The 14447-nt window shown below is 27.7% G+C and overlaps 1 protein-coding gene and 1 long non-coding RNA gene across 2 annotated transcripts in view; one reads left to right on the top strand and one right to left on the bottom strand.

The window, feature by feature from the left end:
• The window catches only part of LOC107455688 (uncharacterized), a 102935-nt gene extending 93288 nt beyond the window's left edge, over positions 1–9647 (bottom strand). The window contains exon 1 of the long non-coding RNA XR_001585617.3: positions 9506–9647. This is a non-coding gene — a long non-coding RNA (uncharacterized lncRNA). The remainder of the gene's footprint in view (positions 1–9505) is intronic.
• A 433-nt stretch (positions 9648–10080) lies between these two features.
• The window catches only part of LOC107455686 (homeobox protein Hox-A1-like), a gene marked incomplete in the record, with an annotated part of 33803 nt that continues 29436 nt past the window's right edge, over positions 10081–14447 (top strand). Inside the window, 2 exon segments of the mRNA NM_001323834.1 lie at positions 10081–10306; positions 10309–10902. Of these exon segments, the coding sequence (NP_001310763.1) occupies positions 10309–10902 (594 nt within the window).

Here is a 14447-nt window from a genome sequence, read left to right as displayed (position 1 = left end):
AATAAAAACTACGGTTAGTTGTTACCACTAATTAAATTCACTATTCTTTTCGATTCACCCCTCCGCAGGTTACCTAATTAAAATGCTTCGCGTTCGTAAATTCCACTTTTGCCTTACTACCATTTTAAATAAAAAATTAAAACTTTCATCAAACTTGAAGGGAAGAAAAAAAAAGGCGTAGCCTATCAAAATCTACTGAACATTCTCATATCAGAACTAGCAAGCTGACCCCGAAATATCAAAAGAAAATATTAAAAAAAATATCAAAAAAGAATAGAACCCCCCTCACCGTATAAAGTGACATCTGAATCTGACGTTTCCTGTTGAGTTGTAGACACCACACGAAGATTGTGGCTAGAATTCGTTTGGCCCAAAACCAACTTGTTTCCTTCTTTATTATTTATTTATTGCTTTTTTTTTCCTCCAATAAGAAGAAAGCGGCTTTCTTGATAAGCAAATTCTGAAATTTCTAACTCAAAACTGAACTTCATTAGAGGGGGGGGGGGGCTTTNGGGGGACTTTGACAGCTTTATCTCTGGAGAATGGTATGATATGTAAAGCTCTGATCTGAAAAGAACATAAATAAAAATCTATCCTAGTCTCGTTTGCTTTTATTTTCTTATTCGAACAATTTCACCCAAGTTAATTATTATTCGAAGATTAGCCTCTTTTTAACCGATTTAATGCAGTTTCATTATTCATTAGAAAATTACCATCCTTATTATTGAATAATACAACTACCATCATTTTTAGAAAATTGGCATTATCAAACCAGAATATTACCGTAATTGAAGAATACATAGACTGCCAATAAGAAGAAAACGACTTTCTTAATAAGCAATATCTAAAATTTCCAGTTAAAAACTGAATTTCATTGAGTGTTCTTAGAAAAAATAATTGATGGATTTATCTGTAGAGATTGGAATGATATGGAAAGTTCTGATCTGAAAAGAACATAATAAAAATATTCGCCCTGAAGTGAAAACGATTATTTACTGTCTCGTTTCTTTTATATTCATATGCGTTCCCTTTCGACAAATATTAATTATTAGAAGATTAGCCTCTTTATTTCCTCTTAGTTATATTGATTATTAAAAAAAAATTGGCATCTTTAAAAATTAATATTGCAATTAAGTTAATTTTGAGAAAACTAGCTCCGTCATAACCGAAAAATACCGTTTTCAAATTATGCATTCGTTGCTAATAAAAAAACGACTTTCTAAATACGATAAATTCTAAATTTTACCTTTCATATTTGAACTTCATTAAATGAAGAAAAGGAAGAAACTTGAAGAAAGGAAAACAGATTTATTTTTAGAGAATGGAATGCTACGGAGAGGTTTTATGTATAAAGAATACTATAAAAATTTTCTCGTTTAATTAAAAACCACAATTTTCAATTTTTTTAGCGGCAAGTTTGCTATCACACGAAAAAAAATGTTTTCCTTCGTTTTGATATAATTAAAATGATTTTAATTCAGGTTTTTAAATTTTGAATATAAAACTTATATTTAAATTTTGAACAGCAAAAATTAGTTTTCATTAACTTTTGGTACAGTAACATTCAACAATAATTTCAAACAATAATATTTTTTGATGATTCGAGACCAAATTTTAAGAAAACATGAATAAAAATTTTTTTATGAAAATGAAATAAGGGAAAAACGACTTAGATAAAAGTCTTACGGTTATAAAGTTAATGCTCGAAAAAATATACCTAAATCTAACTTAAATTTTAAATTCTTTAAAAGGGTTTGAATGTAAAAGTTGAACAATTGTATTAATCATAATTATAAAGTAAAACATTACAGTTCATTACTTAACATTACTTAAAACAGTACAGATCAGTTAGTTAATGCAATGACTAGCTAAATAGATAGTTTTTACAATAGTACAGTGCAATTAATTTAGATCTGTTTCAGTAAGACCATTTCGAGAATAAAACCACTCGTAGAGTAGTTTTCTTAAAAAAAAATTTCGATCAAAAATTAATTAAATTATAACAAAAATTATTTGAAAAGTAATTGCATAAAATATAGCGTAACTATTCAGGTTAATTTGAATAGATCATCTGAAAATGAAACTTACCTCAAAGCAGTTTGAAAAAAAAAATTTTTTTTTTCAAGTTTGCATTGAAAATGTATTGCATACTATTTGATTAATCGATTGATAATTAAAATTGCTAAAATAACTTTTTAAATATAGTGTAAGTATTTTATATTCATTTGAGTAGATCGTCTAAGCGCGAAAATTTACTAAAAACAGCTAAAAAAATTTTTTAAAGAATGAAAAAAGATGTTCTCAATTTTGTAAATTCAATCAATTTAGGAAAATATTAAAATTTTTCTACAAAGCTAACAGCAATTTCAATGGAGAAAAAAAAATCTCTTTCTTATTCACAATGATATACTGAATATAATTTTCTCTCAAAAGTAGAAATATAAAAAGTGCTTAGGGTTATATAATGAAAAGTCATCTAAAAAATTCTGAATTTTACGGATGGTTAAACTATAAGCTATGTGGGTGGTAAAAAATATCTCGTCCATAAAGAAAAGCTATCAGATAAATTTACTATTTCGAACAATACATTTTATTATTCAGTCTTCTTAAAAAATTATGCAATTTAACTCCTTTTGTTCTAATATTTATTACACATCAAATATCATTCGGTGTTAATTTAATTTGTTTAATGATAAAACTGATTCTTTAAACCACGTTTTAACTTTTCCAAATGACACTTTCTTTCTTCTTTTTCTTTTTTCGCAGACCATTTTGGTTTTTTAAATTTTAAAATGTAAATTAAATTGAAGGGCATTTCAATGAATTCAATTTAAATTGAAGTATTACTCAAATTGTATGCTGAAAAAATTGATTTGATGAAAGAATTGATTACTTATTTATGTAATTATATACAGAGGAGTGAAATAATTAATTGTTTTAAATGAAAACATCAGGATAAATTTAAGCAAAAGTTAAAAAATGAATGAAATAAATCTAAATAAATAAATCTAAATAAAGTAATGCATATAAATAAATAAATAGATAAATAAATAAATAAAAACCTCACTGATCTTATACTATGTGTTTTTATCAAATATAAATATTTTTTTTATCATTTTTGCTTGAAGTGAAGAAAGAAGCAAGAACATAAACCAGGTGTGAACAACATTATTTTGCAACATCAAAAACGCCATTTGAGTTTACGAACCTAATCTCATTTAACGACACTAGCTGTTTACATTTCCCTCCCATAAACTCGATTTATTTTTTTTAACTACCTTTAACGATTCTGATCAAAAACAGATTGGTAACGTTGTTTTTTATTATAATTGTTTTGATTACAGTAATAGTTATTTTTTCTTTCTACTGACTAAACTTTTTTTCACATTCTTTTAAATATCTTTCCGCTATCAAATTAAAAAGAATCAGTAATTGCAACAGAATTTAATTTTAATATTTTTTTAAAGTAATGTCTAAAGAAAACTGCATCATCCAATTTTTAATCCACTGCTAGTTTTCACAACATCAGTGCTAATTACCACCTTAAAACTTTCAATTTTTCAATCCATAATTATTTTTTGTCACTTTTTTATTTTTAATCTATTATAAATTTTTACAAAACGATTTTTTTTTTTTTAATTCTGTAATCTTAATTCGCATTTAACTTCCTTTAGTGATTTTTGGCCAAAAACAGCTTCGTATTATTGTTCTTCATCATTATTATAGTTTTTCCTTTTTTTTCACACTCTTTTAACAATCTTTACCAAATTCCAATTTAAAAAAATCTGCAACTGCAATGAAATTTCAAATTCATCACTTGCTAATTCCTAAAATAATTCATCTGAATCTTAAAACAAACATCATCAGTGCTAATTTATGCGCTAACATCGAATATTTTAATCCACTAAGTTATATTATATCATTGCTACTTTATGCCCTGATGCATAAAAACAAAATTTGGGTTAAAAAAATAATTTTTATAAAATTTTAAAGCTCCTAAAGGAACTTTTTTACCAAAATTTTCTCCAAATTTAAAAATTTTAATTATTAATATTACACAATATTACATAACTTAAAAAGTGAATTTTTTTATTAATTTTTTTTTTTTTTGCGTTTAAAAAAAATTTAAGTTAGAAGATTTTAATGTCCTGTGCAAGCAATGCTCATACTATATACTATTGTCAACAAAAATAAGCTTTATTTGCTTACTTAATATTTGAACGACCTTTATTTTGGAAAAATACTCCATAATCAATTAGAATTTCGTAGTTTCCTTCTTAGGTTCTATAGTTAAATTTCTTATCAGTTAAAAATGTTTTATTTTTATTTTCATAGTTGAGCAGCCAACCCAATTTTTTGAGTTTACGGCTACTAATTGTTCAACTCCGTAACCTTGTAATTTTGAACCCAATCCAGAAGACAAAGAAACTCCTGGATCAAGTATTGAGAGAAATTTGCCTGCGTGCAGGACTTTTTTGATGGAACTAAACTGCATTTGCGTCACATGGAGATTAAAACCACTAAAACCTCACATGATTAGCCCGAGAATAACGGGACTCTAACCCATGGTTCGTCTACTACTGAAGATATTTTACGTCAGAACTGTAGTTGATGCAAAATGGAGGCGGAATTCGTATCAACCAACCTTCGCCGGGATTCAAACCCGGTTCATCTAATTGGAAGACGAACGCTCTATTCCCTGAACTATCGCGGCGCAGTTAAAAATATTTATTTTTAAAAAAATCAATATCAATTTTTTTCCCACCACAACTAAAATGGTTTGAATTATCAATTCGGGAACATGACACCTGGAGGCCGAGGTATTTATCCGCCATTTTTTGCTTCGATAAATACTATAGGAATTTTTTGTCCAACATCGTAATTCTACATTGATCGTTTGCTCCATTCATCGTGATTCTACATTGATCGTTTGCTCCATTCTTCGTGATTCTACATAGATCGTTTGCTCCTTTCATCCTGATTCTACATTGATTGTTTGCTCCATTCATCGTGATTCTACATCGATCGTTTGCTCCATTCATCGTGATTCTACATAGATCGTTTTTACATATACAGCAAAAGTCCGTTATAACAGCACTTCATAATAACAGATGGAAATGTCGTAAAAATTAGCTAAACCGCACAAATGCAATATTGAATGTTGAAATAGCAGGGCGGGGGGAGGGGGGGAGAGAGAAAGACTAAATGATAAAATAGGCACTCATACTTCTTCTATTTTGAGTAACTCTTTTGATTTAAAATACATTCTAGAAATAGATTGCTTTTGTAAATTCGGCTGGAATTATAAATTCGGCAGGGAATTTAAAAAGGAAGTTTAAAAAAATACCATATGAAATGCACCATTTTTTGACGTCATCAAGAAAACTGAATATTGATTTCAATATTAAGCTGTCAAGATAAAATAAATAAATAAATAATAGGGTGTGGTAAATAAGAAGCGCATTTTTTTGAGTATGATACAATTCTCATAAATTGCAGAATTAATATTTTGTACGAAGGATTATAAATTGACTGGCTGTCATTGTGCGGACACACATGATCGCTTTATTAACAGTTAAAATTGTAAGAGGAACTGTTTTTCGAAAAAAATAATAATGAAAAATTTCTCATTTAAAAAAATCATATATATATATATATATGTATATAAATTCGGCAGGGAATTTAAAAAGGAAGTTTAAAAAAATACCATATGAAATGCACCATTTTTTGACGTCATCAAGAAAACTGAATATTGATTTCAATATTAAGCTGTCAAGATAAAATAAATAAATAAATAATAGGGTGTGGTAAATAAGAAGCGCATTTTTTTGAGTATGATACAATTCTCATAAATTGCAGAATTAATATTTTGTACGAAGGATTATAAATTGACTGGCTGTCATTGTGCGGACACACATGATCGCTTTATTAACAGTTAAAATTGTAAGAGGAACTGTTTTTCGAAAAAAATAATAATGAAAAATTTCTCATTTAAAAAAATCATATATATATATATATATGTATATAAATTCGGCAGGGAATTTAAAAAGGAAGTTTAAAAAAATACCATATGAAATGCACCATTTTTTGACGTCATCAAGAAAACTGAATATTGATTTCAATATTAAGCTGTCAAGATAAAATAAATAAATAAATAATAGGGTGTGGTAAATAAGAAGCGCATTTTTTTGAGTATGATACAATTCTCATAAATTGCAGAATTAATATTTTGTACGAAGGATTATAAATTGACTGGCTGTCATTGTGCGGACACACATGATCGCTTTATTAACAGTTAAAATTGTAAGAGGAACTGTTTTTCGAAAAAAATAATAATGAAAAATTTCTCATTTAAAAAAATCATATATATATATATATATGTATATAAATTCGGCAGGGAATTTAAAAAGGAAGTTTAAAAAAATACCATATGAAATGCACCATTTTTTGACGTCATCAAGAAAACTGAATATTGATTTCAATATTAAGCTGTCAAGATAAAATAAATAAATAAATAATAGGGTGTGGTAAATAAGAAGCGCATTTTTTTGAGTATGATACAATTCTCATAAATTGCAGAATTAATATTTTGTACGAAGGATTATAAATTGACTGGCTGTCATTGTGCGGACACACATGATCGCTTTATTAACAGTTAAAATTGTAAGAGGAACTGTTTTTCGAAAAAAATAATAATGAAAAATTTCTCATTTAAAAAAATCATATATATATATATATATGTATATAAATTCGGCAGGGAATTTAAAAAGGAAGTTTAAAAAAATACCATATGAAATGCACCATTTTTTGACGTCATCAAGAAAACTGAATATTGATTTCAATATTAAGCTGTCAAGATAAAATAAATAAATAAATAATAGGGTGTGGTAAATAAGAAGCGCATTTTTTTGAGTATGATACAATTCTCATAAATTGCAGAATTAATATTTTGTACGAAGGATTATAAATTGACTGGCTGTCATTGTGCGGACACACATGATCGCTTTATTAACAGTTAAAATTGTAAGAGGAACTGTTTTTCGAAAAAAATAATAATGAAAAATTTCTCATTTAAAAAAATCATATATATATATATATATGTATATAAATTCGGCAGGGAATTTAAAAAGGAAGTTTAAAAAAATACCATATGAAATGCACCATTTTTTGACGTCATCAAGAAAACTGAATATTGATTTCAATATTAAGCTGTCAAGATAAAATAAATAAATAAATAATAGGGTGTGGTAAATAAGAAGCGCATTTTTTTGAGTATGATACAATTCTCATAAATTGCAGAATTAATATTTTGTACGAAGGATTATAAATTGACTGGCTGTCATTGTGCGGACACACATGATCGCTTTATTAACAGTTAAAATTGTAAGAGGAACTGTTTTTCGAAAAAAATAATAATGAAAAATTTCTCATTTAAAAAAATCATATATATATATATATATGTATATAAATTCGGCAGGGAATTTAAAAAGGAAGTTTAAAAAAATACCATATGAAATGCACCATTTTTTGACGTCATCAAGAAAACTGAATATTGATTTCAATATTAAGCTGTCAAGATAAAATAAATAAATAAATAATAGGGTGTGGTAAATAAGAAGCGCATTTTTTTGAGTATGATACAATTCTCATAAATTGCAGAATTAATATTTTGTACGAAGGATTATAAATTGACTGGCTGTCATTNATTAGTTTGTGATTTTTATTATAAATAGCTGACAAAATTTTGTCTTGAATTTCTTTGTGTTGGAAAAATATATTAATAAATAAATACATGTATTTTTAGAGGCTTTCCTTATTTTGTAAATCTGATTAGAAATAACAAAGAAAGGCATTAAGATGTAAAAAAAACGCCCTAAGTTTCCACACTTTCCTCTATCCTTAAAAAAAATAAATAAAAATAAAAACTGTTTTAGTTTTGAGTAATTAAATGAAAATATTATGTAGAGGAAAAATACAAAAAAAAAAGGAAAAAAATCAGGCAACAAGCACCCCCATCTCTCAGGACCTCCCTCTCTTCACCCCCACATCACTTAATATTCATCAAGATGAAGGGGGTCGCCTGAGAGGGGAGGGTGAAATCGTCAGCACGCAACCAACCATCGACCATCACAACGAACCCGACTGCGAAAACTAAAAGTTCTATGGTTAGGTGCTATTGCAGGCTAGAGCTGCTCTTTGCTATAGTTCCCAAATTAATTCTTAGTACCTTCGTTCAACAGTCGTTGCGCAAAAGGCAAAATTCGTTTGCAAATGACTTTTTTTCTTGGCTAATGCACGGAGAGAAAAAAAATCGTCTTAAATTCGAATTTTCAAATAAAAAAAATTCCGTTTGTTTGCGCTTGGATTGAATAACAATAATAATAATTTAGAATTTGGTGTGGAATACGCTTCCTTTATTGATTTCGTGACGGCTTTGTGTTTTGAGTGTTATCCTGAACAAATGCCTGTTGCCAAAAGCAAATTTGGAATATAATGTTTTTTAGTTGACTGCACGAGAGGTTTCGTGGCGTCTTATTGGATTTTAGCACGTTTGCGGAAAAAAGTTGAAGCAAGTGTCAACAGTAGCACTGTTCTTTGGATAAAAACATTCGATAGTTTTTCGTACTATGATTTCTGGTTATTCAAAACCCCGCGTGTCAAAAAACATAAGAAAGCCTACATAGATAAATAAGATCCTGTGATTCGCAGTAAAAGGTTTTTTTTAAATTTTATTTTGAAAATTTAGTCGTAATAACAAGATTAGATTTGAATGTTTACGGAACTCATTAGTCAAAAAAATAATCTTATTGGTTCGAGTTATTGAAAAATATATTTATTAAGATTATAGAGTGATTTTCTTGTTAACTGCTTATTAAAAGAGGAAGAAAAAAAACATTCTTTAAAATTATCTGAAATAAACGCGAAATCTTGTAGGTAACTCTTGCAGTAGAACGTACTTCAACAAAAAAAAATTTAAAAAATAAAGAAGAAGCATTTTTTAATCATGAAATAAAAACTAGTTCAAATTATTAAAGTTGTTAACATTTTAATCTTGTTTGAAAATAAAATCCGCTGAAAAATTATAAGCAAAAGACGATAAATGAAAGCGTAGCAAAAATTAAGAAATAAACAATATCTAAAAGTAGAAGAAGAAAAAAACTATTCCACACAAACGATATCATTATTCTTTATTTTTTAGAAAGGAAGAATAAATAAATAAAAAAATATTGTTTTCAGGATATTAAAATTACCATTGCTTTTAGGTCTAAAGAAAAAGAAAAATCAAACGATGAGTAAAAAGCAAGCGATAACTTTCAATATTTAAATTTTCTTTTCTGCAATTAAAAATGAAATGCATCATTAAGTCGTAATTAAGAATAATTATCTGCGTTATTCAAAAAGTTTTGTTCTGAAGGAATCCGCACTTTGAATTACTATGCTTATTGTGTTAATCGATAAGAAATTCAGCAATATCGATACGGATTAACGGAAGTAGAATTCTTACCTTCCGTGAGGCAAAGTTCCTTCTGTGGAATTCCTTCAACGTGATTCGTTGAATTCTTTTGCCAGAAAGTGTGACTATCCGGAAAAAAGTGGCAGCGCCACTTGGATTGAAGTCAGAAGAAAAAGACTTGTATCGCGCTGTCCAGCGAGTGGAGAGTTGTTGACTTGGAAATAGCCATCCCCCACTTCTTTTACTTCCCCCCTCTTTTCTCACCGTTGCCATAACGACAGGGGTGGCGCTCTAGCCTCACGCGTGAACGTTGAAGACCCCAGCGGTCAGTTGCATGAGATTACCACTCGGCTAGAGGAAGGAGATCTATTCAGTGTGCACTGAAACGTCCAGTAGTTGAAACCGACTCTCGCTCAGAAGGCGGGGAAAAGGAGAAGCGTGCTTGAGAACTGGTGGAAAAAAAAGTTTGTTGAAGAAAGTAAAAAAAAACTTGTCACTTCATCTACTGGAGGTAGCGATATCGCCATTGGCCAGATCCGCTATCACGTGACCCAGACCACCCCCTTCCTCCACCTCAACTTATCTGCCCATACTTTTATGTCAACCACAGGTTTCGCAGAGATGGTTCTTCATCCATTTATTTTCCGATTTATCTGTAAGGAGTTAGACAGCTAATTTACTGGCTTTTGCGTCGGGGTGCCTTGTTTTTTTTTATTTTTAATAATTTTTTCACCTTCTTTTTTTCATTTCTGATTTTTGAAAGAAACGATTCATTATAAGAGTGAAAGGCAGCGAGGAAAAAAAATAATTTGTGGGTTTTTTTTTTTCTTTTTGAAGAAAACGATTTTTCAAAATGATGAACGGAGCAGCCATGTACTGTGAAAGTGTTTATCAGCTGAGATCCGGCAATGATGACTACAAAAGTTATCACAGCGAACCGGACAACTACGTGCAGGACACGAAATTGTTCTACGCGGACCCTAGTCCGCAACATTGTTCTTATCCGGAACCGAACGTCCCCGAACCACCTGCCGGACATTTACCACATCAAATAATCAACGAGGAAAATGGATTAATTTATACAAATTTAGATGCCGGACAAAACTATAATCCCATCCAGCATCATTATCAACAGCCTTACTATCATCAGTCTTCTGGGCCTCATTATTATCCGGTAACTGCAGAATACAATGTCCGGCAAATGTCGAATAACATAAACGAAAATGGTATTGGACACCACCATGCGATCCACCAACAAATCCGTCGAAATATGTACCATGGATATCCAAATTACGGTAATCAACCTAACGACCAAAACCACCAGCCGATACCTGGCGGGAACAGCCCGTCGATGAGCGCGGTAGCAGTTTATCAAAGGCCGCAACAGCAACAGCCCATTCCCACATTCAAATGGATGCAAATTAAAAGGAGTGTACCTAAACCTACAGGTAAGTTTTTATTTTATTTTACTGCTTATTTTAATTTAGTAGTGATTAGAATGTGTAAAGTAATAGTTTTAATTAATGCGTTTACTTTAAGCTACTAAAAAAAACTAGCTATCAATTTTTTCCCCACATATTTTACAAAAATTTTTTATTTCTATTTTTAGCAATATTTTATAACTCCCGAGCTTCTGCTTTATAGAACAACATTTGGTACAATTTTGCAACTTAAAAAAATTTATTTTAATGTTTTTTTGTTTTGTTTTATGTCTTAACAATGTGATTGTTTGCGTAAAAATGTAATTGATTCAGAAATTTTAATTATAATGTAGTATTATTAGAAGGAAAAGCAACTCTATTAATGAAACCTGTTTCGTCAATTCTTTGCTGCATAAATATCTTATTTGAATTTATCTAATTTAGAACAAATAAACTGTAAAAGTATCATACTAAATCTAAAAAATGCTGAAAATTCAATATTTTTTCCCTATATAATAATGATTAAGAAAAATATAAGTTTAATCATTTTTTTTTAAAATATTTTTTATCTCGGGAATTTACTCTATTCTAAACATCAAATTTTTCAGTAAAAATCACATTTTTACCATTATTGTAGATTTCTGGTCTTAGAAGAACAAATTTCTTTGTTAAAAATTAAATTACCTATTTCATAAACTTACGATCTAAACACGTGCATTCTCCATTTGAACTGATATACTTGGATTTTTGTGTTACGATAATCTCAGTATTAAACACGAGTTTGTGTGAAATTGTTAAATACTCTATTTTAAAAATAATATTTCAAATAAAAGTTTATTAAAAAAATCATTATTATTTAAATAATGAGGCAGATATTCTTATTCTTTTAAACTACAAATAAGCTCCATGTATTTTTCTCAAATGGGAAACAATATTGAGATAAACATGTGCTTTGGATAGTTAATTATAGAGATGTTTTCTTTTATTATATTCTTATAACTTTTAGTTTATACAAAATGATTTAAAATCTCAAATAGGTTTTGATATGATGGGAATATGCCAAATTGTTTTAAAAAGAAATCAAAATACTTTTTTTTTCAAAATTATTTTTCGTAAAATTTTTAACTTGCAGTAATATTTAAATTCTAAGTTTTTATTCGTAAAGTTCAGTGTAAATTAAATGAGTTTTTATTTAAGAAAAATTTTTCTAATTGCTAATAATGAGTACATAGAAATATTCAATTTTTATATTTTGGATTTTTTCTTATTATTTCTTAAAACATATAATCAAGTTGTAGATGTTTATTTATATCTAATCAACATTAAATTATTCTTACTGTGCAGGAAAAAATAAAAAGTTTTAAGTCAATGGAGACAAGTTAATGTTTCTTATTTTTAACTTTATGTTTGAAATAGACTTGTTTTGAATTAAATCGAATTTGTGATGTAATTGTTAATGTAAGTTAATACAAATTTCCAATTAAAAAATTTATAAATAAATATTAACAATGGGTACATGTTAATATTTATCATTTCTTAAGAATTTTGATATAGATCCATTGTTTTGAATAAGATATGATTCAGATTTTGGATTTTTTTTTAAAAATGTGTCAAGTTCAATTTGTAGATGAATTATTGCTTTCCAAAAAATCTTATTTTTTTTCTTTAAGTTGAAATTGTTGCGATATTTCAATTACGAATTTTTATTTCTTAAAGTTAAATGTAAGTTAATTTGAATACTTATTTACTTTTTTCATGAAGAAAAAAATATATCTGCTGTTAACCATTGAAACACATACATATTTTGACTGGTTAACCATTGAAACACATACATATTTTGACTGGTTAACCATTGAAACTCATACATATTTTGACTGCATTGTGAAAGAAATGTGTTTTTTTGTGAGTATAAGATTTAATTCATATTTTGTATAAGCTTTTACAAAATATCTTTTGATAGGAATTTTCAAATTGTAAATGTTTATTTACATTTAAGAAAAGTTAAATCGAATTTATAATAAAGTGAAAAAGCGCAAAAAGGATTCATTTTCTAAATTACTTTCTATATAATACTACTTAATAAAATGTATAAAGAAAAATTTCTGAAAATATAGTGAATCGTATTTCAATACAAAAGTAACATTTATTTTAAACTTCAGTTTTTTTTACCTAAAACTATAATTAAAACAAGTAAACAAGAAATTTTTAACGATGTTTAGATCAGAAAGTGTGTTACATATTTTTATCTTATTAATATTTCATTTAAAATCAAAAATAAGTATGAATAATAAAATACTAATTAGTACTTTATTTTACCTGAAAATTTCGATGAGCCCCATTATTTTTTTAAATAATAGTTTAATTGATCATCAAATTAAAATTTTATTAACGTGTTGTTCCTTTTTTTTAATTCATAAGTTAATATTCCATTTTTAACAGAACAATCTGTTTTTAAAAAGAAGTAACAACTAACAAGGATGTAGAATCTTTAAACAAGTGCCACTGTATTACTGCTTCTTAGAATCTCTTAGGCAAAATCTAAATTTTTAAATATAAATATGATACTAAATTATGACCCAACATTTTTGTTTTATACTTAAAACACATTTTTAGCGACACTTTAATTTTTGTAGTTGTAATGAAATTAAAAGCAATGCGATGAACACGGATATAATACAAATACTAAAAATATTCAGCTTATTTTCACTATATTCATGAATTAGTGATTCTCAATGTATTCATAAAGTGGTGATTTTCAATATTTTCATTAAGTTATTTTTAATAGCAGCAGTTTGTTTTTTATTGTCATTTTACTTTTTTTTCTTAGTCATAAATTATTATGTTATACTTTATATTATGATGAAAATCTTGAGAAAAAAAATTAACAGGTTCAATCTAGAACTTTTATAAAAGAATTGCGGGTGTAAATCTTATATTCACATTTTTTTTCCCTCTACATTTTCTCCCTGTATACAGTTTTTTTCTATGTTTAATCATTGTATGTACTGAACTTCATAGTCAACTAATGATGAAGAACAACAAAAAGCTGAATTATTTTACTTTTTTTTTTAAAAAAGAAAGCTAACTTGTTATTTTGCGCAATTTTCCCCTTCTCATGCATTATGTTTGTTTCTCTAAAAATTCACTTTTGTGTTTAAACAAAAACGAAACAAAAAATATTTAAGACATCCTTAAAACCTCATTAAATAGTATCAATATATTCAGATTAGTATAATTAAAGATTACATCACATTCCAACTTTACATTACATTTTGATTTGCTGAGAAAAACTATAAAACATGGGAACTTGAAATAACAAAAGGATGTAGAATAATGTACAGGAACTACGATAGAATCAAAGAATTTAAAATTCAATTCCTTATTATTTATTCTTTATTCCACTTATTCATTGTTGTAGATAAACTTATTCATTTAACTCGGGGTCCCTATTTCATCAACTCACGATTGAGTTGATTACAAAAGTAACAAGAAAGAAAGAGAGTTTTTAAGTATTACTTGATTTAAATCCAAGCGTAACATACGGTATCATTTAACATTATCTCATCATTAAC

Source organism: Parasteatoda tepidariorum, chromosome 8 (assembly GCF_043381705.1).
Source record: "Parasteatoda tepidariorum isolate YZ-2023 chromosome 8, CAS_Ptep_4.0, whole genome shotgun sequence".
Lineage (NCBI taxonomy): Eukaryota > Metazoa > Arthropoda > Arachnida > Araneae > Theridiidae > Parasteatoda > Parasteatoda tepidariorum.
This window is presented reverse-complemented; position numbering and strand designations above follow the sequence as displayed.